The sequence below is a fragment of the Alosa sapidissima genome, chromosome 8, assembly GCF_018492685.1.
Source record: "Alosa sapidissima isolate fAloSap1 chromosome 8, fAloSap1.pri, whole genome shotgun sequence".
NCBI classification, from domain to species: Eukaryota; Metazoa; Chordata; class Actinopteri; order Clupeiformes; family Clupeidae; genus Alosa; species Alosa sapidissima.
In genome coordinates this window covers 35,120,436-35,145,445 of record NC_055964.1, presented here as the reverse complement: position 1 = coordinate 35,145,445, position 25,010 = coordinate 35,120,436, and the positions used below count along the sequence as shown (strand labels likewise).

The following is a 25,010-nucleotide window of genomic DNA, read 5'->3' as shown; positions in this document are numbered from 1 at the left end:
ATTTCATTATGGCTGCTTTAGCAACACACCTTAAGCTACTGTGTAGTGGGTCCCATTTAGAAGTGGCTACTTCATTCGCGCTTTCCTTGACTTATGGAGCTGCGTGAATTGTATTACAACTTTTCGCCACGATATGGCAGTTTAAGTCCGCTTGATACTGTAAGGCGTAAGCCATTGGTTTCCAAAGGAGATTTTATTTGTTTCGCCAGCATATCCTATTGACAATTTATGTTGTAAATAGGCCTACCTTATAAGCCTACCTGTAGCTTAGGGAAGCTAACAGCTTTCTATTAGGATCTAGTTTGTTAGTTATAGTTTTGTCATAACTCCCTGATGCATTTTTGCATTTTGGGTGAACCCAGCCTGATCTGCCCGCTATTTATTTTTTGATTTCTTAAAAGATTGAGCTTGGTCTGGTGAAAGCCAGACTAGCCATGGATCTCAGTTACACAATGCAAGGGAACATGAATCAGCCTATATTTGCACGAACAAAAAAGGACAACAGCTCTTCAACTTTGGCCCGTTAAAATGTGTATGAACAGTCTAGCGACGCATTTCATCAAGGCCCATTTGAACATGTCAGGTATTTGCACCACTGGTTAGATGTAAAACAGCATTTCGTTTCAGACTACTGTTACTTAATTTGTGCATTAACAATAACGTTTCAGACTACTGTTACTTAATTTGTGCATTGACAATAAAGTATAACATGAACTAAAGATGACTAAAATCTCATGTAGAAGAAGAAACATTCACAAAAAATCCATCCATCCAAAAATGACCTTTGTTTTTGATAGCTGTTGAAAACGGCATGGAACTGACAGAGATGTTTTTGTTTATAAATACATAAATAAATAAATAAATAACAAATAACATTATGCTGATACCTTTTGCATTTCCCAAATACAATGTAGCCTACAGGTGTAAGTGACCTTTCATCAATCCAGTTGCAATGGATGAACTGTGATGAACTGCCCTACTTGTGATTGTTTAGAGATTTTAAAGGTTTTATAACAATGCTACATCTTCTTTGGCTATTCTACAATCTATTCACCTTTTCAGCACCAGTAGGCTACTTTCTGTGCAGCCGCACACACACACTCAGGCATGCCAAACAAGCATACACAAAAGTTTCAAGAGTGGGGGATGGAGTAAAATATGGAGACAAATTGAAGTGTGATTTATTTTCGCGGAACGGATGTACAGGACTGAGCGGCGGTCATATTTTGTACCGCTATGCGGTACATCTAGTTATTTGTTATAGTCAATAAAATAGTAATTTGTGTGTGATTAAGTCCTTTATTGTTTGTTATAGTTCATTTACATTGTGTTGTGTTTTGGCAATGAAGTACCTTTAAATAGAGGAAGGTCAGTGTTGAAATTACTGCATGCAAATCACTGAATGCTATGCAGAGGGGCCTAATCTTTAGGCCATCTGATGTAGGCTACCCTAGGCCCATGTTTATGGGATTTCTTTGACAGTTGCAACGGGAAAAAGGTGAAGATAGTCTTCTTTGCTCCTAGTGTACAAGTACGACATTCCAACCAGGTCTTTGTCAGATAGGCCTACACCATTACCTGTTGCAATATATCTGTGTGCATTTCTACATTACGTCTATTTCTTTGATAACATTATTTGCTACCACGTAACACCGCTATTATTATTAGGACTCAACATGCTGCAGTGGTATGCCGTGGGCTTTAATTAGCGCATTTCGGGTAGCCTATCCTACATCTGGGCAATACTTATTGAACATGCCATGACAAACATTACCAGTAGTACCGACCAAATATTAAATAGATCGTTTGCAAGTTATGGTAATGTTGTACTAGCGTCATTATGTCTTGTCAAAATTCACTGATGAAGGAAGGTTTGCATTATCCCAGAAAACCATACTCGTTTCAATTAGGCTAGACTAAAACTGAAGAGATGAACTTGACACTAATCATGTAGTGGTGTTTTCTATAGTCTATTCTACCTGTCATTCTTTGAACTCTTTAAAAATGTAGATGTAGGCTATAAATCTGATTGAATTTAGTATTGGCCATCCCCAAAATGCACCAGAATACAGGAAATCATATCAAACAAATTAAAAAAATTCTGGGGGAGGACCCCCAAACCCCCCCCTCCCACATATACAACAATTAGTGGGGGGCCCTTAATACATCTGGGCCCAGGGGCCCAAAAGTTCATAATCCGTCCATGTCTGCGAGATGCTTAGGCAAGTTCTATGCGTAGCCTACTGCTTCTGAATGACTTTGAAACATATTTTGCAAACTGGCCTCTGTGTACCTGATGGCTTGCCTTCACTATCCACGATGTATCCAAAATAGTTTCAGATTTCACTTCACCTTTTGTTTTATCCACAAGCCGAGGACTGTGTTGACTATGCTGATGTTGGCTGCGCAATCACTCACTCAGAGATGCCTGCTTGACATGGAGAGTGGGAGCAGTTCACACAGACACAGAACGTTATTATTTTAATAAAGTATCGATTCTAAAAATGTCTGAAATCGTATCGTTTTTTTATGTGAAGGCATCGTGATACCTTTCTAGTATCGATACACTGTGCAACACTACTCCAAACCAGTTAGGGTGACCAGTGACAGCCGCACCGCCATATAATGATACCACAGGTGGCTCCAACCAGACATACAAACACTGCCACAGCTGTCACAGATGACAATATGATTGTTGTTCCTGAATCCCACTCACGCTCTGCAAGAAACAGTAAAAAAAAGTAAAAAAAAAAAAAAAAAAAAAAATTAAGGGTTTAACTCAACACTATATATTCCTAATATCAAGATCCAGGTACCTAAACTAATCTCCAGTTTGTTGTCCAGGCTGAGGTGTTCAGCTGTGCAGGTATAGTGGTGATGCTGTAGTTCCTCTGCGCTGACCTCCAGGCTCTTCCTCATCTGGTACGTCTCATCTCCATTAGGTAGCAGCTCCCCCCCAGTGATCTGGTGGTCAGACACAGACTGGCCATCTCTGAGCAGGGTCAGGTTGATGTGACGAGGGTAGAAACCAGTGGCCAGACAGGTCACTTTGGCACCTCCAGAGTCTGGGAGTGTCTTCTGGAGGAGCCTGACTCTGGGCTTCACTGTGTGGTGGGAAAAGATTATTAAACAGCATGGTAGACCTCACACAGATTCATTGACACGGTCTGCTGTCACAGTGGAATACTAAATGCAGTGTGCAGTATTTGAGAAATATGCTACTAGGTGTTGGTTGGACGTTCATTTTTGTAATATATAAGTATAAGTATATATACTTTTTTGATCCCGTGAGGGTTGGTCTCTGCATTTAACCCAATCGGTGAATTAGTGAAACACACTGCACACAGTGAGGTGAAGCACACACTAATCCCGGCGCAGTGAGCTGCCTGCTTCAACGGCGGCGCTCGGGGAGCAGTGAGGGGTTAGGTGCCTTGCTCAAGGGCACTTCAGCTGCGGCCCACTGGTCGGGGCTCGAACCGGCAACCCTCCGGTTACAAGTCCAGAGTGCTACCATAGACAGTAAAAGACAGGTCAAGACGGGGTTAGATTATTCGCTGACATGTGTTATACGGAAGTACATGCCACAGGCATGTGACACTGGCATGCTGGCATGAGAGGTTTCTGGAAGTGACATGCTCCTCAGGGCATTAGGCTTGTTTGAGATCAACTGCGTCTGACTTTGTCTGGCTTTCTATGTCAACGTGATCAGGGCCGGCCCGAGGCATAAGCGAACTAAGCGGTTGCTTGGGGCCCCCTGGCCACCATTATGGGATCTTTTCATTATTTATTGTACAGAGGTCAAAATTATCGTACAAATACGATAATTATTTATCGTACATCTGGCAACACTGATAAAGCGAGTCGAATGAGTAGAGGGAGAGAGTATTCCTTTAGAAAAAGCCGATCTCTGGTCTCTGCGCGAGACACAAGTAAGTATGCGATAGCATTTCTCAGTTGAATTGCAACGGGTCACGCAAATTTCCATGACTTTTCCAAAACTTTTCCAGGCCTGGAAATTGCCATTTTCACATTCCATAACTTTTCCATGTTTTTTCAAAACGTACGTAACCCTGCACGTTTTGCTGCAATCTGAGGTATCTCCGAGTGTTGGAGAAAATTAATAAATTGTTTCTATAATCGTTTTTTTATCCTGTTTCCGGCTTGGATTGTTCCTATACCTCACATTATGACTAAATGACTTGGTAGCAAATTCATTGAACAACAGCCGAGTTAATAAGTAACCTTACCGTTAGCCTTCACATTGGGACAGTAGAAACGACTGGAAGAGTTTCATTTCCTGACCTCAGACCGCATGCGAAGTGCCAGTGTGAAGGGATAACTTAATGGACGAGGAAAAATAACTAGTCCGCGGTCCATAGTTTGAGAAACGCGCTGGCCTACATGAAAACATGTGAAGCGATACACACCTAAAAAGAATGGCAGATGCGAGAAAGGACCGTTTTGTAACTACAATAATTTCCTAGCTGTTTTCCCCACTTTTGTTATCGCATTTTTCTCTAAGGAGCTGTATCCCAAAACGGCTTTTCTCCTGACGTTAGGGAAACGACGAAGAGATCCTGTGATCGGTTGCTTGCTGTCATGTGACCAGAGGTGGACAGTTCCTTTACTTAATTTCTTTACCAACAGAGTAGTTTGTCAGTCTGTTTCTTTTCAGGATACATGTAATTTATAACAAACTAGTACATTTCCACGTGACAGACAATTGATAACTTAAATCAGTCATAACACCTCCCTCCTGGGGGACGGGCCAGACATAATCTGACTTTAATGGGCATTAGTAGCCCAGATCCAAATCTCAATCCTAATCCAGATCCAGAGGATCAATACCAGGTCCCGCCAGCTGTTATTGGTAGAGGATCAGATGGACGCATAGCACCACAGCATGATAAAATCATACATACTACCAGTCTCACGCGTACTTCATAAATAATTTCAACTTCAGAAAACCCGTTTAGACATACAGGCTTCATTTCAATCAGCTTTTAATAAAAACAGTAATAAGAGGTCCTGGAGTCCATAATCTGAGCTGTAATGTTCATGTCGTCTCCGGTCATCGCATCGGTCACATGTGCGCGCGTGCCGTGCTGGTCAGGAAGGAGTCTCCGAACACGTTGCTGTAGGAGGCCTTGAGGTAGTGGACGTAGCTCTGCAGGCTGCGGTTGGTGCTGTCCGACTCCTCCAGCTTCTTCTTCAGCTCCTCCAGGCGGCCCTGCATACGACGCTCCATCTGAGGGAAGGAATGGAGGACGAGTGGAGAGGAGGAGGAGAGGAGGTAAGGATCGGGAGGAGAGGATAGGGGAGGAGGAGAGGAGAGGAAAGGAGGAGGAGAGGAGAGGAAAGGAGGAGGAGAGGTAAGGAGGAGGAGAGGTAAGGGGAGTAGGAGAGGTGAGGGAGGAGGAGAGGAGGTAAGGATCGGGAGGAGAGGATAGGGGAGGAGGAGAGGTGAGGGGAGGAGGAGAGGAAAGGAGGAGGAGAGGAGGTAAGGATCGGGAGGAGAGGGTAGGGGAGGAGGAGAGGGGAGGAGGGGAGGAAAGGGGAGGAGGAGAGGAGGTAAGGATAGGGGAGGAGAGGACGAGGACGCAGAGGAGAGGAGATGAGGAGAAGAGGCCACAGAGGAGATGAGAGGATAAGAGAAAATACAGGGCATGAGAGCAGAGGAGGACAGGAGAAGAGGAGGAGAGGAGAAGAGGAGGACAGGAGAAGAGGAGGAGAGGAGAAGAGGAGGACAGGAGAAGAGGAGGAGAGGAGGACAGGAGAAGAGGAGGAGAGGAGAAGAGGAGGAGAGGGGAAGAAAACACACGGGAGAATAGGAGGAGAGGAGAGGAGTAGAGAGAGGTTGAGAGTAGAAGAAAGCCATTTGGAGGAGAGAAGACGAGAGATGAAAGGAGGGAAAAAGGTGAGGAGGGAGAAGGAGGGAGAGGAGGAAAGGAGAGATTGCAAAGAAAAGAGTGGAGCAGACAGGAGTGAAAAGAAGAAAATGAAACAAGCAAACAAACAAAAAGATGCACCTTTTCAGTCTGTGGTTGGAAAGGAGTTGTGTTGTGGTGAGGTTGTGTTATGGTTGTATTGTGGTTGTGGTGAGGTTGTGTTGTGGTTGTGGTGAGGTTGTGCTGTGGGATCAATAAAGTATCTATCTATCTATCTATCTATCTATCTATCTATCTATCTATCTATCTGTTGTGATTGTGATGAGGTTGTGTTGTGTTTTGGTTGTATTGTGGTTGTATTGTGTTGGGGTTGTGGTAAGGTTGTGTGGTGAGGTTGTGTTGTGGTGAGGATGTGTTGTGGCTGTGTTGTGGTTGTGTTGTGGTGAGGTGTTGTGGCTGTGGTGAGGTTGTGTTGTGGTTGTGGTGAGGTTGTATTTTGGTTGCGTTGTGGTTGTATTGTGGGTGTGTTGTGGTTGTGTTGTGTGTTGAGTGCAGTCACCTCGTCCTTGCAGCGGCGTAGCTGGTTCATCTCAGACTTGGCCACGTTCAGCTGGGTCTCCAGGTCCAGGGCTTTGGCCTGCACCGTCCGCTCTTTGGTCAACGCACGGTCCAGGCTCTGCTCAACCTGCTCATCACCACACACCAACAGAATGATGGACGGACAGCACACAGACAGATGTGTGTTAGCATGTGCGTGTGTACAGTATATGTGTGTGTGTGTACAGTATGTGTGTGTACAGTATGTGTGTGTGTGTGTACAGTATGTGTGTGTGTGTGTGTGTGTGTGTGTGTGTGCGCGCATCTCACCTGTCTGTGCGCCTCCCCCCGCGCCTCCTCCAGCTGCCTGCAGAGAAGCTCGTTCTCCCGATTCTTCTCCTCCAGACGCTGCTGTGAGCTCCTCACCCTCTCGTCACGCTTGGACAGCGTCTCCAGCAGCTCCCCACTCTGCCTGTTGGCCTCCTGCAGGCGTCTGTCAGCACACACACACTCTTTATATTACCATCATACATGAAGGAAAAACTGTTTATGGTACTTGCGTACCACCATGCGTAAAGACATTAAAAACTACGCAGCTCGTCGTTTCGCGTTACCCGAAAGTAGTTAGAAAGTGGCTAAAAAAACATAGATTATACAACTGTCTGTATCCGAATCTAGCAAGCATCTTCATGGCCCACTGTTGCAATTCCTTCGTTTGTGTTTTGCAGAAAGCAGGTAGGCTAATCCAGTGGTCAAAATGACACGATAAGCATGTGCGAGTAATACGAGTGATTTTTATCGAGGGAGCTCCAATATAAGCGATAAGGCTATTTAATCATAAGTAATGACCCAACGGTGAACCTGAACAACTTACGATTGGTGCAGCTACTTTGATCCAAACAAAAACTTTTCAAAATGACTGGCACAGCTACTTTGTTATTTTTTTGTTTTGTTTTATTGACTGTGCACCTCTGCATTTTAATCATTCGCAATGACATCCATATGACGCCCCCCTCAAATTGAGCTAGACCGGCCACGAATGCGTGTGAATCCTGCTTGTGCTATTGCTATTGCCATTAGGGATCGACCGATATGTTTTTTTCAGGGCCGATACAGATATCAATTATTACCAAAACAGGAGGCCGATAACCGATATGTAAAACCGATATGTCAGTTGTCAAAACGGGGGGTAGGTAGTAAAGGCGATATGCTGCAAAAAATTAATTCAAAAGCATTTAATTATGCAAACTTTTCTTTCTTCTTTTGATACACAATTGTGTATCAACTTGCATTACCGGTACTTGCAAGTGTAAATCCTGTGTATTCATGTTAATCCAAGAGCTAAGTGATAGCAATTATTTTCATAGACTAGGCCTACACAATGGATAAATGCTTGTTAAGGGACCTGTCACCAAGAGGATGCTTTGCCATCGTGTGTGTGAGTGCACGAGAGAGGGAGAGGAAGAGGTGCATGCGTGATGGCAAGTGTTACGGTTGAATAGTTTAACAAAACAGTTTTAAAATAGTTCTTAGGCTATTTAAGTATGCAATTTGTGTCCATGTGTAGACTACAAGCTACACTTTTGAGAGCCTAAAGCTCAAGACGCGATTTAGTTCAGGTCGGATTAAATTACGGCTGGCCCTGGGTGCATGTTGTCTTTTCTGACAGTCCGTTTCAAAAAGGAGCAATTAGACTTTTTGACGATTTAGGATAATTTAGGACTTGTCTGTACTATGTCCGCCGTGGTGTCCCGTTATTCACAATTAACGAACGAGGCGGAGGCAGAGAACTCCCGACACGCAGCACCCGAGTTTGTAGGCTAACTAGTAAACAGTAACGTGCATCAATCGGGAATTCGCTAAATGAAGGAAGTGGGTGCTTTACTTATTGATCCGGATCAAAGAGACAATAGCTTACAAAGTGGTTTTGTAACTTCACTGTAGATGATTGTGATTCATTGCAACTTCAGCAATGTAGGCTACCTTCCTTACCTTCGATAGCAATTATCGGCCTGGCCGATTATTAGGGCCGATATTTAGCATTTTTATAATAATTGGTATCGGTCTCGGTCATTTTTTCCACCGATAAGCCGATATTGAAATGGTTAAAGAACGAAACGCGCTACTTTGTCTTTAAAGCGTCTCTCACTCCCTGCATTTGCTACTCTGTGGTCAAGAGCATTGTCCCGCCCACTACACCGTCTGATTTGTTAGTTAGCACGAATGCAGCCAATCAGGATCGAAGACTGAACACAGACAAAGTTTAGGATTCTCACTGAGACAGACTGGGCTTCAGCTGTAGCCTACGGAGGTAAGGAAGGTAGCCTAGATTGCTGAAATTGCAATGAATCACAATCTACACTGAAGTTACAAAAACACCACTTTGTAAGCTATTGTCTCTTTGATCCGGATCAATAAGTAAAGCACCCACTTCCTTCATTTAGCGAATTCCCGATTGATGCACGTTACTGATGCTGTTTACTAGTTAGCCTACAAACTCAGGTGCTGCGTGTCGGGAGTTCTCTGCCTCCGCCTCGTTCGTTAATTGTGAATAACGGAACACCACGGCGGACATAGTACAGACAAGTCCTAAATTATGCGATAGCGAACGTCAAAAAGTCTAATTGCTCCTTTTTGAAACGGACATGCACCCAGGGCCAGCCGTAATTTAATCCGACCTGAACTAAATCGCGTCTTGAGCTTTAGGCTCTCAAAAGTGTAGCTTGTAGCCTACACATAGACACAAATTGCATACTTAAATAGCTTAAGAACTATTTTTAAATGGTTTTGTTAAACTATTCAACCGTAACACTTGCCATCACGCATGCACCTCTTTCTCTCCCTCTCTCGTGCACTCACACACACGATGGCAAAGCATCCTCTTGGTGACAGGTCCCTTAACAAGCACTTATCCATTGTGTAGGCCTAGTCTATGAAAATAATTGCTATCACTTAGCTCTTGGATTAACATGATACACAGGATTTACACTTGCAAGTGATGCAAGTTGATAGACAATTGTGTATCAAAAGAAGAAAGAAAAGTTTGCATAATGAAATGCTTTTGAATTAATTTTTTGCAGCATATCGCCTTTACTACCTACCCCCCTTTTTGACAACTGACATATCGGTTTTACATATCGGTTATCGGCCTCCTGTTTTGGTAATAATTGATATCGGTATCGGCCCTGAAAAAACCATATCGGTTGATCCCTAGTGTGTGTGTGTGTGTGTGAGCGTGTGCTAGCTTGTGTGTGTGTGTGCGTGTGTGTGTGTGTTCAGTGGTGCGGACTGACCTGTCCATAGTGTCCACTGAGCGCCTCAGGTGTTTGTTCTCCTCCAGCAGCAGCAGGTTCTTCTCCTGCAGCGTCTCTATGCGGCCGCTCTGCTGCTCCACCTGTACACACAGGTGTGTGTGTCACACACAGACAACGTGTGACCACGTGTGTGTGTGTGTGCGAGAATCTTAGCTCTCCCCAGGGTCTGCACTGTCATCTCTATGCTGTTCTACCTGTCCACACAGGTGTGTGTGTCACACACAGACAACGTGTGACCTTGTGTGTGTGGTCTGCACTGTCATCTCTATGCTGCTCCACCTGTACACAGGTGTGTGTGTGTCACACACAGACAACGTGTGACCACGTGTGTGTGTGTGTGTGTGTGTGTGTGTGTGAATCTTAGCTCTCCCCAGGGTCTGCACTGTCACCTCTATGCTGTTCTACCTGTCCACACAGGTGTGTGTGTCACACACAGACAACGTGTGACCACGTGTGTTTCAGTGAGACTGTGAGTGACCTCAGTGACGTGCGTGTGTGTTTGATGCCTTTAATCTTGGCTCTCCCCAGGGTCTGCTCTGACATCACCTGTTAGTGTGTGTGCATATAGGTGTGAGAGAAAGAGAGTGTGTGTGTGTGTGTGTAAAATACCTTGAGTCTGATCTCCCCCAGAGCTTTTTTCTGCTTTGCACTCCTGATGTGTGTGACATGTAAATGTGTGTGTGTGTGTGTGTGTGTGTTAGAGAGAGAGAGACTGGGTCTGTTCGAAATGGGTAAAACTGCAGTCTTTTAAGATATCTAACTGGGGAGCGAGGCAGCAAGTGCGGTTCGAAACTGAAATTTCGCTGCCTTCTAAGATATCTTAGATTTCCCGAATAACGGTCATTTTTGGAGGCAGCATCGATGCACGCTTCATCCTCCCTCCTACCCATAATCCCTTGCGGCAACATCTGAAACAGCTGTGAAAAGTAAACAAACATGACGGAAGACATCGGTATTGGCTGCTGAATCTGTTGAAAATGTAATTTGTGTGACATTATTTTGCTTAGATTTCTAGATGAGATGAGAAATAAACTACTTACTATCTGATTATACCATTGCTGTAACCATTAATAGCATCTGGTCTGATATATCTGCTGCCCGTAAAACTAATTTATACTGTTAGCCTGCTAGCTTACGTAAGCTAATTTAGTTTAACGTTCGGCCTTTGCTTATGTCATACCGTAGTGTTAAACGAAAATTCAAAACTGTGCAACTCACCGAGTGGTTAGTGGTGTTCGTTGATTATTAAAAGCAAATATATCGGCGCAATGTATGATTTCCAGCCGTCTTATTTGCTATTGTGGAACTATATATTCAGACACCTCACAACCGCTCAATATTTGAACCTGAAGCATAGACGGTAGCGCAGTAATATCAACGTGCAATGAGTCTTCCAAAAGAAATCAATGGGATTTTACAAAATGGCAAATAAAACACGACAGAAACTGTATTTCGCTACGCTACTTGTTTTGGAACATCAACAAACACCAATAACCACTTGGTGAGTTGCACAGTTTTGAAAACGAACGTTAAGGGTTGTTTTAGGACATGTTTGAGTAGCCTACAGTATGCCTGTTGGCAGCCACTCTGAGTAGTCAAAGGCGATTCAAAACGAGTCAGAAAGGTCGAGACAGGACCAATCGTCAAAATTTCGGTGTCCACCACTCTAGTTCATCCAAAACAAACCAGAAAAGGGACTCAAAGTGCTAAATACCGGAATTGTCCTTTAACCAAAGATTCCTGAGTGTTACGCTCATTTTTAAAAGATGCATTCAATCCAAAGTCATGTCTAGTGAGACAGCTCTTTTTGTAGCGAGGGAGGCAGCAGGCAGCCGTCTTCCGTTTAGAACAAACCCAGTGTGTGTGTGTGACCCAGTGTGCTCTGAGCTCCTCCTGTGTGTGTGTGTGTGTGTGTGTGTGTCTGATTTCCCTCAGTGCTTCGCTCTGCTCTGTGCTCCTCCTGTGTGTGTGTGTGTGTGTGTGTGTGTGTGTGTGTGTGAGTGTGATACCTTGAGTCTGATCTCCCTCAGTGCTTCGCTCTGCTCTGCGCTCCTCCTGCGGTGGCTCTCCTCCTGCTCTTGCGCCTCCTTCAGCTGCTCCTCGCTCCTCCGCAGCGCCTCCCCGAGGGGCTCCAGCTCCCGCACGCGCCTCCGCACCCCCTCCACCTCCCGCTCACCCTCCGCACGCAACCCCCGCACCTCCCGCTCACGCGCCTCCAGCCTCGCCTGATACTCCTCCGACTCCTCACGCGTCTTCTGCACCTGAGGAGGAGGAGAGGGGAGGAAGACAGGAGAGGAGGAGGAAGAGAGGGAGCAGAGGAGAGAGGGAGGAGGAGGAGAGGGAGGAGGTGAGGAGAGGAGGAGGAGGAGGAGGAAGAAAAGAGGAGGAGATTTTTTATGGTGAAAATTAGTAAAGGTTTTTGGAAAACATCAAAGTCTGTATTTCCTTAAGGAAGATTATCTTCATATGTATGCATTGCATGCTCTATACCAGGGTTATTCAATTAACCTTCAGCGAGGTCCAGTTATGGAAAATTTCCTCAAGCAAAGGTCCGGAGCATCATGATGTTTAACATGCGTGTATAAATATTTATATGTGTGTATATATATATGTATATCTCCATACATCCATACATACATACATACATACATACATACATGCATATATTGGGGAGAAAAACTGAGTAGCCTTGGCTATTTTTAAGATCTTAACATGAACTTAAAATAAAATTTGAGCTGAGAAAAGGATGGATATTCCACAGCTGGTTTCTTTAACCCATCAATCAGCAAGTTTAATTTTATTTATTTTTTGTTGACCCGAAATCCTGGAAACCCAGGAACATCACATTGTTGGGCAGTGAATGGATGTAGGCCTAACTAGATTGTGGTGGATCAATCATATTGCCCTCTTAAATCATAAAATATTCTCAGTGGTCTCAGTTCACTGTTGAATGGGTAGGCCTTGCCAACCCTATGCTTGCTCAAAATATATGCTTTGTCTAGTAGAGGTGCTTCAAATTGGCGCTTTTAAAAATCGCCTGTCTCAGAATATGTAGAAGAGTCGGTCCAAGGCAATTCTACGCAAAACTGTCACACATCCATAACGCCAACACAATGCCATGGTAACCTATTTAGTTGGTGTTATGGACGTGACAGTTTTGCGTGGTATTGCCCGCATATATAAAGCTCTGTTCTCGCTGTCTAGCTTTCTCCTCTTTGAGCAATCCATGATTTGAAAATAACTTACTTATCGGTACTGTAGCCTAACTTAGATATCCATCTGATTGTTTCTCGTGCCGTCTCCTCTCCTCGCTCGTTTCAGGCTATCAGTGAGTCTCTTCACCATAGTAACTTTACCTCACTGACTCGACTCTATCAGAATTCACAGATTTCACTGGCTGAGTAGCAGCAAGCGAAATGATGGTTCCTGAAGCTCCTGAAGTAAATGCTGTTATCCTAACCAACGAAACATTTAGCGCAGCTTTGAAATCTTACGTGAAAATCTAAATTGGGCTATTATGGTCCGGGTCCGGATAGGATCACGTCAGGGTCCGGACTCGCGGACCGCGGTCCGCCATTTGCCAACCTCTGCTCTATCCCATCTTTGTGTTTAACAACTTAAATGTCTCTTGAATGTAAATATTAAAAACGGGGCAAAGAAAGGACCAGTTCAGCAATGCTATGCACTATGCACCACTTGTCCAGGGTTAGTTCACTGTTGTCCAACCTGAGTCTTGTAGCCGTCCACTAGGTTCTCAAAGTCCCTGATGGTGCTCTTCAGCTGTTGGAGCTCGGACTGCGACGCACTGAGCCTGTCCTCCGTCCCAGAGAGGGTGGTCTACAAGCATGAGTTTGAACACGCACGCACACGAACACATACACACGCACACAAACACGAACACATACATACACACACACACACACACACCGTTTTGAGTTTTAACTAAACAACTGCATTGCACACCGTTTAATACGGTCCACATATAGATCCTTATATATTATGCCTAAATGATTTCAAACACTAAACTAACACATGATAACACTAAACTAAGCTTCATCATTATCGGTCAGCAGAACATGCAGCTGCTGTCCTTTGGCTAGAGAGTCAGTGGGCACCACTGATATGGAAACCTAGCAGGAGTATAGACTGGAAGTGTAAATATTAAATTTGTCTGATGTAATGAATGTAGATTAATCAACTTAGTGTATCTCACCTAACAAGTTTAAAAACTGGTGGTGTTAGTATGAGTGCTGTAATGAAAGTAGATTAATCACTTAATGTGTGTAAAGACTGGTGGTGTTAGTGTGTACCCTAACGAGTGTAAAGACTGGTGGTGTTAGTGTGTACCCTAACGAGTGTACAGACTGGTGGTGTTAGTGTGTACCCTAACGAGTGTAAAGACTGGTGGTGTTAGTGTGTACCCTAACGAGTGTAAAGACTGGTGGTGTTAGTGTGTACCCTAACGAGTGTAAAGACTGGTGGTGTTAGTGTGTACCCTAACGAGTGTAAAGACTGGTGGTGTTAGTGTGTACCCTAACGAGTGTAAAGACTGGTGGTGTTAGTGTGTACCCTAACGAGTGTAAAGACTGGTGGTGTTAGTGTGAGTGCTGACCCTGAGTCTCTGGTTCTCCAGGCGGGTGGAGGAGGACTCAGATGTAAGGCGATGGAGGCGGTCCAGTAGGCCCTCCTTCTCCAGACGGAACTTATCCCCAGCTGTCTGCAGCTCGTCTGTCAGCTCAGTCACACGGCTGGAGGAGGACAAGGATACACACACACACACACACACACACACACACGGGCGCACACACACGCGCACGCACGCGCACGCACGCACAGGCCGGCACACACAGGCCCGCACACACACACACACAAGCACACACAGGCCCGCACACACACACATACACACACGCACAGGCCCGCACACACATATTACAGGCCCCACGTTTTGCCAACTGTTTCCATCAGAAAAAATAAGTATAAGTATATGTACTAGTATATATACTCTTTTGATCCCCTGAGGGAAATTTGGTCTCTGCATTTATCCCAATCCGTGAATTAGTAAAACGGACACAGCACACAGTGTACACACAGTGAGGTGAAGCACACACTAATCCCGGCACAGTTAGCTGCCTGCATCAACAGTGGTGCTCGGGGGGGGTTAGGTGCCAAGGGCACTTCAGCCGTGCTTACTGGTCGGGGTTCGAACCGGCAACCCTCCGGTTACAGGTCCGAAGAGCTAACCAGTAGGCCACGGCTGCCCTTAAATATAAATATAAACAGCAGATAAATATATACACAGGACACAAACACTCTTCTCTTCAGCGGTTTATCTGATCGGCTGATCAAGCAGAACAGGAAATGTACTAGGGCTGTCAATCGATTAAAAAAATTAATCTAATTAATTACATACTCTGTGATTAATTAATCTAAATGAATCGCATGTATAATTTTTGCTGTGAAAGTATTTTAAATATTTAAATTCAAATGAATCATTGAATAATCAGCATTAGTGACATTAAAGTTCAAAAACTCTTTTATTATTATTTTCACTTTTCAAATAATTGCCATGATAATCTATGATATGACCTAATATGCTGAGGAAATAAATTCAAAAGTGCTTTGGGAAGAAGTTTTTTTTTTTTTCACATACAAGGCATTTCAGGCCACAGATATAACCTAGGGGACACAATGAAAATTAATTAACACTCCCCTTAATGTCAACACTTATTTCTTTGCATTGATGTGCGACTATAGAGTGAACTCCGGTGATATGCAAATTCCTTGCTGCAGACATTGCAGAGGACTTTATTTTCAACACTTTATTTTTTATCAACACCATCAGGTCGTTTTTTAAAAGTAAATGTTCCAATCAATGATCCAGGCATTTTACAGTCTAATTTTTACTGACTAGAACGGCTCGGGGTCAAAGGTCATACGGAATCGATTAATCTGCACTAATTTTTTTAATCAGTTATTTTTTCTCAAATTAATTAATCGAAATTAATCAGTTATTTTGACAGCCCTAAAATGTACACAAAACAACACGGTTACAATTCCTCTGTTATGATGCCGAGCACATGTCAAGACCTCTCTAAGGTGCAACATTTGAACTTGAATAATCTCAACACAGCGGTCATTCCTCAAATCCATCATGACCTGTAGGGACCCCAGACCCCTGCCCTGGGCACTCACGTCTTGAGGGCGATGAGCTCCAGGTCCTGCTGCTTCCTCTCCCTGAGCTCCTTGGTGTGGCGTGAGCGCAGCTCCTCTGCGCTGGACAGGGCGTCGGCCAGCTGGGCCTCCTGGGAAGGGACACCAAACAGGATATGACATATCAACACCAACTACTGCAGTGTGGCTCACGCCAGGGACACCAAACAGGATATGACATATCAACACCAACTACTGCAGTGTGGCTCACGCCAGGGACACCAAACAGGATATGACATATCAACACCAACTACTGCAGTGTGGCTCACGCCAGATGGACGTCATAGTGTGCTACAAATGGTTGTTTGTGTCTTGTTCTTATTGTCCGTGTTTGACTATTGGTTGGTGCTTTCTTGGCTATTTCTCTCACAGAGATTTTAATCGCAAAAAAGTGTTTTACCTGATTAAATCAAGGATATACTGTATATGATCTGTAGAGAGCTCAGGTATTACCTTAGTTTACTAGTAAGTTTAAACTTCTTTTACTAAAGAAGCAAAGAGATGACATGCTTCAGGAATATTGTATTGTTCCGCTAAATTTCATGATTCCTTAATTAATTTAATTCCTAAATGTTATGATTCTTTAGGTCAGCGATTCTAATCCCATACACTTTTGCCAAATTCAGAAAGTTACTCATTACACAAGGCATGGGTGTAATTTGATTGGCTGTTGAGCTCAAATATCAACAAAGCAAAACTATATCACAGCCTCCATCTTTTTTGCCTTTAGTTGGACAGGACAGTGGAGAGTGACAGGAAGCAAGTGGGAGAGAGAGTGATGGGGTGGGATTGGGAAATGACCGCAGGTCGGATTCGAACCTGGGTCCCCATGGGCACTCGGACCCGTATATGGTACGGGCGCTGTAGCCTGCTGCGCCACAGCGCCCCCACAGCCTCCATCTTTAACCACAAAGATCCCAGCAGGTGTGTTCCATCAGCTGCAGCCATCATGTGAGCAGGTCTAGCACCCCCTAGTGGAGCTGCAGTGATGTCACCTCACCGTCTCCTGCAGCTGGGTGGCGAGCCGGGAGGCATGGCCCTCACTCTGCTCCGCCCTCTGCCTCTGTGATTGGCCGGCCTGGCGCAACGCTTCCTGGTCCACCTCTTGGTGGCGCTGTAGCTCCCGGATCTGCTCCTGGAGAGCCTGCATCTCTGCCCGCTGCTGCTGCAGGGTGGCCTCCATCGCCTAACACACACACACACGCACACGCGCACACACACACACACACACACACACACACACACGAACAGAACACACACACGAACAGAAAACACACACAAACAGAAAACACACACAAACAGAAAACACACACAGAGTCAGACTGATGGACAGACAAGACGAGGAGAGCAGGACAGAAACAGAAAAAAATAAAAGGGAAGAAATGATAAAAAAATATGGCTGGGGTTTTCCCTGCATAACAGCTGTCAGGCAACTGTAGTCCCCAATCTAGCATTATGCAGGTCCTAATGTGATCCAGTATCCTGGATCCAAATAATCATGTAGGAAGACTGACATGGTGACCCCTCTACTTTGATTAAAAATCTGAAGTAAGCTGGAACGGTAGTTTTTAACTTATCAAGTCTTTAACTTGTGTACTGTTTTGGCCGTTGGGTTCCAGGGTTGTTGCCATATGGTGCAGATGTAAACAGCAGGGGAGGTAAGAGTAGCCTTAGAGGTTGTGTTAGGTAAGAGTAGGCCTTAGAGGTTGTGGTAGGTAAGAGTAGGCCTTAGAGGTTGTGTTAGGTAAGAGTAGCCTTAGAGGTTGTGTTAGGTAAGAGTAGGCCTTAGAGGTTGTGTTAGGTAAGAGTAGGCCTTAGAGGTTGTGGTAGGTAAGAGTAGCCTTAGAGGTTGTGTTAGGTAAGAGTAGGCCTTAGAGGTTGTGTTAGGTAAGAGTAGGCCTTAGAGGTTGTGGTAGGGCCTTGCCTCAATCTGTGCTCCCAGCTGGTTGTTCTCGGCCTCCTTCTTGCGTAGCTGCTTCTGCAGGTGGCTGTGGGTCGTCTCCAGAGCCTTGGACAGGTATCTGGAGCTTTTAGCAAGGTCCTGGGAAAGACCACAAAACAACAGAAAATGAAGACAATGAAAAAAGAATAATGTACATTTTAAATAAAACAATAAAATAATGTATGAAGTGTACAGCAACCCTCAATGTCTGCCTCGTTATCAGTTAGTAATGTTCAGGTTGAGATGTGCTGTGAGATGTTCAGGCTGAGATGTGCTGTGAGATGTGAGATGTTCTGTGAGATGTTCTATGAGATGTGATGTGAGATGTGCTGTGAGATGTGAAATGTGCTGTGAGATGTGATGTGAGATGTGCGATGTGCTGTGAGATGTGCTGTGAGATGTTCTGTGTGCTGTGAGATGTGCTGTGAGATGTACCTTCTCCCCTTCCAGGTTTTCTGCTTTCTGAATGGCCTCTCTCATCTTGGTGCTGAGTTTAGCCTCCAGCCTCTATGAAAACAAATGGTCAAAAGGTCAGTCACATAAATATCAGCCCAACGCATCATACACACTAAACATTCACTATGGAAACCAGTACTCTTAAACTACAAATTTCTGTTATGATAATTCCCATGTTCCACTGACAATCTTTCTTTGGAGGGATGTGGGGAGTCTTGGGAAGACCCATTTTCATATTTAAATTTCTTTACAGTAAATGTTACGCTCGCGTTGCGTCTCCTGCAACAATTAGCTTCCACTATAATCAATGGAAGTAGCTACACCAGATGAGATAGCAGCACGTATGTTCGAAAAAAACAGACCATTCTTCTAAAATGGATTTTACGCGTTGCGAACAGAACACTTCAGTTACACACGCCTGGTGTAGCTTCCCTGTAAGATAGCACGTGTACTGGACTCACCATCTTCTCAGCTTCAGACTCGGCCAGTCTCTTCAGGAGCACCTCCCTCTCATCCATCTCCCGCATCGCGTCCGTCTGCCAAACCCAACAAAACAAAACTTACATGACCACAACACTGGAGGCTTACATAACAAAATAATGCTCATAGCATAGCCAAACTAACTATTATCAATGAATACAACAGAATTGTTTGTTAATATATTTGATGCATGTATGCAGAAAGTCTGTATCTCAATATGTATCAATGTGTACCTGTGTATTAATGTACAGTATGTGTGTGTGTGTGTGTGTACACTACTACTCTGTGCTGTGTGAACACCTCTCGGCCATGCTGATCACGTAGGAGTTGCCGGAGGGCGCGGTTGGTGTTCTCGAACGCCTCCAGCTTCTTGACCAGCACCTCGTGCTGCTTTCCCAGCAGGGCGGCGTCTGGCCTGGACAGCTTCTTCTCCTGCGGGGGGGACGGGGGGGCACCGAGTCAAAACAACGACAGTGACTACTGGTCTCCGTCTGTGGGTTTGCTTTGCACCACAGACGAAAGCCCAAGCTGACCAAGTGCTGAACACAGAGTGACTGACTGACTGACTGAGGCTGCAATCACAGTGACATGCACATGCATGAAATGCAAGGTGCTCAAAGTAGTAAAAAATAGATAAACTGTTGAGGTTGTGTATTTTTTTTTTTTCGAAAATGGATCATTGTTTGCACACCGATCTTAGCCAAGTCAAGGAGCTAGTAGTATACAAAAAATGACAGAAAATATGTCAATCAAATGATTTACTGTACGTACACACCGCCGCCGACTTGAGCTTCCAAAGGAGCTCGGGTCGCCCTGTCAAGGACGCTTGTCAAAAAAGTACAGGGAAGCTTTGGACGCTTTGGCCGCTCTGAAGTGGTAGCATTCATGCTCAAGACGCCCAAAACGCGACGCCGACGGATTTGCTGACTGATTTGGGAAGCTCAAATCGGCGGCGGTGTGTATGTACAGTTAGGAGCCGAAATGCTCTCACCTGCTTCAGCTGACTGACCAGATCCCGCAGAGCTGCCACCTGCTTGGCCGCTGCCTCTCCGTCGATCTCGGCCTCCACCAGGGTCCTGAGCAGGACGTCGATGTCACCCTGCCCAGCCCTTCCCTGCGCTCCACCCTCGGCCCTGGGACAGCGAAGAAGTAGAGAGCTCAGATCACTACTCAGCCCACAGCTAAGCTAACGTTAGCCCTGCATGCTAGATTCATAACAATGCTGCTTTAACACAACCCACGACCAAAGTCCTCTCTGCCCTCGGACCTGGTGAAACAGCACTATTAGGGATGACCCCACTCACACACTCTCTCATGCTGGTTAGATGATAATTATAGCAGAACAGAAGGCCAAGATTCTTGCAATTAACACACACACACAAATAAATGGGACTGATCACACGAATAAGCCCCCGTTCTGGCTACTGTTTCCTTTTGGCCAAATGTTATATAGTATAAGTACATATACACACATATATATACATATATATATATATATATATATATATATATATATATATATATATATATATATATATATATATATATATATATATATATATATATATATATATGCGCAATGCATACTCACTGTGTTTTCATGTTTTTTTTTTTCATTTTTATTGAACCATTTTCAGTAAGAAATAAATTACTCAGAAATTTGTTATGGGGCAATGAATAGAAATAACTCATTCTTAGCCCATATGCAACAGTGGCCATTTACCAATCAAGGTTTCATACGTGTTTGTCCAATGCAAAACCTGTCCTAACCAAATACAACAGTCATATTTTCTTCAGATATATTGCAATCTTGTCGAGACTGATTAGGCCATGATCGAGACCGATTAGGCGACGTGGTCACTAACTACTATGGGTTTTTACAGGCCCATTTCAGATATGGAAGGTAAATATCCACTGGAATATTTCTCTAAGGGTCTTTTACATATTGACAAACGTTGAGAACATGTATAGGCCTGTTAATGGTGAAAATAAGCGGCTTATTTCAACATAGGTTGGTCTTAAACATGGCGCCCATGATTTGAGTTGTCCAAACTCTATATACCGTATAGACGGGTTTCCCATTTACCAACAAAACTTGATGCGCGCGCAGCCGTGGGGCAGAAGACGCTTGGTGGCCGTCCACAACGTTAACCTTAAACGTTAAAACTTAACCTAAATAGTCGGCTGCTGTAAGCTACAATCGGAATTTCTTGTATACCCCTGTTGTCTCAATGATAATAACATCTCATTGTGTTTTGCTCTGGTTCAGTGGCCTTCAACATTTGGCCAAAAGGACACTATGTTTATATATATGTTTATATATGTGTGTGTGTGTGTGTGTGTGTGTGTGTGTGTGTGTGTGTGTGTGTGTGTGTGTGCTTATACTATATAACATTTGGCCAAAAGGACACTATGTTATGTTATATATGTTATGTAGGGCTGTCAAAATAACTGATTAAAAAAATGAGTGCAGATTAATCGATTCCTTATGACCTTTGACCCCGAGCCGTTCTAGTCAGTAAAAATTAGACTGTAAAATGAAGGAGAGAGAAGAAAATGTGTTGCCTGGATCATTGATTGGAACATTTACTTTTAAAAAATGGCCTGATGGTGTTGATAAAAAATAAAGTGTTGAAAATAAAGTCCTCTGCAATGTCTGCAGCAAGGAATTTGCATATCACCGGAGTTCACTCTATAGTCGCACATCAATGCAAAGAAATAAGTGTTGACATTGAGGGGAGTGTTAATTTTCATTGTGTCCCCTAGGTTATATCTGTAGCCTGAAATGCCTTGTATGTGAAAAAAAAAAAACTTCTTCCCGAAGCACATTTGAATTTATTTCCTCAGCATATTAGGTCATATTATAGATTATTATGGCAATTATTTGAACAGTGAAAATAATAATAAAAGAGTTTTTAAACTTTAAATGTCACTAATGCTGATCATTCCATGATTCATTTGAATTTAAATATTTAAAATACCTTCACAGCAAAAATTATATACGATTAATTTAGATTAATTAATCACAGAGTATGTAATTAATTAGATTTTTTTTTTTATCGATTGACAGCCCTAATATATATATATATATATATATATATATATATATATATAATATGTAACATATATAACATAACATATATAACATAACATATATAACATAACATAGTGTCCTTTTGGCCAAATGTTGAAGGCCACTGAACCAGAGTAAAACACAAGTCTGACAGGATGGGTGTGTCAGATCACCATACGTAATGAGCCCCTACTGTATCTTTAAAATAAGCTGTTATTGTGCAGCATGGGGGTTTCTGTTCCGCAGATCTCTCTCCACTTCAAATGGTGCTCTGCATCCTCCTACACACACATACATATCTGCTCTCTTAACCTGAACAAAACTACTGCCATCACAATCCTGCAGTCTGGAGCATGCTTGTGTCGTATCTTCAGTCTGGAGCATGCTTGTGTCGTATCTTCACCACGTCTACCTCGCTTGCTCCCCCACCTGTTATACGCCTCTTATACGCACACACACACACACACACACACACACCATGGTTGTGTCTGATGGTCATGCATGTTTCGCTCGTGTTCTGCATCCTCCTATACACACACACACACACACACACACACACACACGCCATGGTTGTGTCTGATGGTTTCCACCTGCTGTGTGCTGCGTCCTCCTGCATCTGCTCCAGGGAGCGCCTCAGGTCTGTGTTGGCCCTCCTGGACTCCTGCAGCTCCTTACTGGCCTCGGCCAGTTGCTCCTCCTGCACGCCGATCAGGCGCTGACAGGTGTCCAGGTGCTCCGACTGGCGCTCCAAGAGATGCCTCTTCTCCTGCAGCTTCACCTGAGACAGAGAGACGCCATTTTACATCTTCAAAATACTATTTCACCAGAACAGTACTGCACCTCATACTCTCATGTACAGATCATACACACACACATTTTAGATGTGAGAACACAAGCACATTTTTAAATCATTAGACGAGAACTATTCACAAATGTCTGTGGTTTTCTCCGAGCAAGCGTTCATGCAATAGTTTGCCAGTAGAGTATGGGCTGCAAATCAGAGGTGCCTACCCTGACATACTGACACACTGGCATTGCAAGTTAAACCACACAGCTACAAAACCACCCAATTAGCCCAGTCGGTAGAGCATGAGACTCTTAATCTCAGGGTCGTGGGTTCGAGCCCCACGTTGGGCAGCCGTGGCCTACTGGTTAGCCCTTTGGACTTCGGACTACTGGTTCGAACTCCGACCAGTAGGAACGGCTGATGTGCCCTTGAGCAAGGCACCTAACCCCTCACTGCTCCCCGAGCACCGCTGTTGTTGCAGGCAGATCACTGCGCCGGGATTAGTGTGTGCTTCACCTCACTGTGTGTTCACTGTGTGCCGAGTGTGTTTCACTAATTCACGGATTGGGATAAATGCAGAGACCAAATTACCCTCACAGGATCAAAAGACTATATATACTTATACTTAGATGCAGACCTTTCTCATCAGTGGATCACCCTCTGACATGAGCGAGTCCGCCCTCCGGTCATATTTGCTCCTGCTGTCACATCGCCCCTCCTCCCCTTGGTCATCTCTGGACAGGTCGGCTAGCTTCAGCGGAGAGGAGCCTGCGTCGGACTGGGGAACAGGAGTGATCTCCAAACAGTGGGAAGAACCCTGCAAGGTGTCAGTCAGGGATGCATGACAGCCACATTCACAGCAGGGCCAGTCATGGCTTGTAGGGTGAAAGGTAGCAAAACATGACCAGACACAATACACAGACCTACCTCCCACTTGTACTGATCCCGAGGGGCGGTGCTCTTCCCGGGCGGTATCCAGGGAACCTTGGCCCTTACCTTAGCAGTGGCCCGTAGAATCCCCGGCCTTTCATTCTATTAAACATGGACATGTATACCGTAATGGGTGCATGACATTGTATGGATATACGGATAGGCTGTAATATGAGCGCCAATGACACAGATTTACATAGCTGACAACTGAAGCGGTCTGTTTATAAATATAATGTCTCACCTGGACCAACTGGGAGGCAGTGCAACTTTGACCCCTCTTCAGGTGAACATGCAAGGCGGTCGATTCGGGAACATGGACGTGAATGGGTGGCGAGTGGGAACGTGTCTTCATCCCTGTTTTTTTTTTTATACTGGCAACTCTGTAACGTTAGTATCGCATGAAAGGATCACTGTTTTAACCGACGTGCTTTCAACAGCAAATTTACGTATCGACTGAATCAAGCACAGATTCATCGATCTAACTGACCTCACCCGTAAGCTTTACCGTTATAGCTACCGTGTTAGGATAAGTTCCGCTATCTGCATTATATTATTAGCTTGCCTTTGAAGCATAGACAGTAATAGATAGCTTTGAAGCCGTGATTGCTAACCAACGTTAGCGAACCAAGTTATCACGGGTCGTCTACAGAAGACTTCGTCAGCTTTGTTCATTACTTTTTGGATTCGTTTCACGCTAACATTACTAACTAAATAAACGTACGAGACATTCTTAATCCGTATTCACGGAAAAATCCGACAGTTATCTGAAAAACAGTATTCATTTAGCTAACGTAGCATACTGTAGCTGCAATGTTTACTAACGACTGATTTGATTGCTCCTGTTGCGTCCCAAGCCACGCTTGCTTCGCGTTTATTGGTCGGTTCAAACTTCTTCCTGCAGCTGTTGCCGTTGGCTACGGGACGTTGCCTTGGTAACGGTAGTACATCTAGAACATCTAGGTAGCGTCTAGAAATTATGGCCATCCTGGATTATTTTTTGCCTATAAAAAATATTAATGCATTACAATCTGGAATCACACAACATTTTTAGCAACTTCATCAACAATCTTTGAAGGCTAAGTTGTTTGTTGGTCTGTATCTTTGGCATGTTAACAGAGGTCTGTTAGAACCAGACTGTCTATGGACAGTATGTGGTTAGAATAGACAGCCTCGTCCACTCGTACCAAAACGATCTTTTACATAAGATACATCTAGAAATTCTGTCACAGCGATTTTACTGAGAAGTGCACTTGAAAACGCTCTTATTTATATCGTTTTTCTCACAGACTAGTGGTCATGGTGTGGCGATGACGGGGCATTTTGGGGCAGCCGTGGCCTACTGGTTAGCACTTCGGACTTCCGGAGGGTTGCCGGTTCGAACCCCGACCAGTAG

At 44.3% G+C, this 25,010-nt stretch overlaps 1 protein-coding gene and 1 non-coding gene across 2 annotated transcripts; one reads left to right on the top strand and one right to left on the bottom strand.

Moving 5' to 3' along the window:
* Positions 1-4,986: 4,986 nt before the first annotated feature.
* odf2b (outer dense fiber of sperm tails 2b) lies at positions 4,987-24,484 on the bottom strand. The gene is made up of 18 exons (XM_042100561.1): positions 23,859-24,484; positions 23,615-23,719; positions 23,325-23,504; positions 22,491-22,678; positions 19,819-19,960; positions 19,128-19,259; positions 18,809-18,883; positions 18,327-18,398; positions 17,874-17,990; positions 16,950-17,135; positions 15,932-16,041; positions 14,352-14,487; positions 13,466-13,576; positions 11,749-12,000; positions 9,719-9,819; positions 6,756-6,918; positions 6,448-6,573; positions 4,987-5,248 (listed from the first exon to the last, which is right to left on the bottom strand). Exons 1-18 carry the CDS (start codon positions 23,967-23,969, stop codon positions 5,084-5,086), a joined length of 2,472 nt encoding a protein of 823 aa, XP_041956495.1. The 5' UTR covers positions 23,970-24,484; the 3' UTR covers positions 4,987-5,083.
* trnak-cuu lies at positions 22,965-23,037 on the top strand. The gene has a single exon. It is a non-coding gene; the product is annotated as a tRNA-Lys (tRNA).
* Positions 24,485-25,010: the final 526 nt, after the last annotated feature.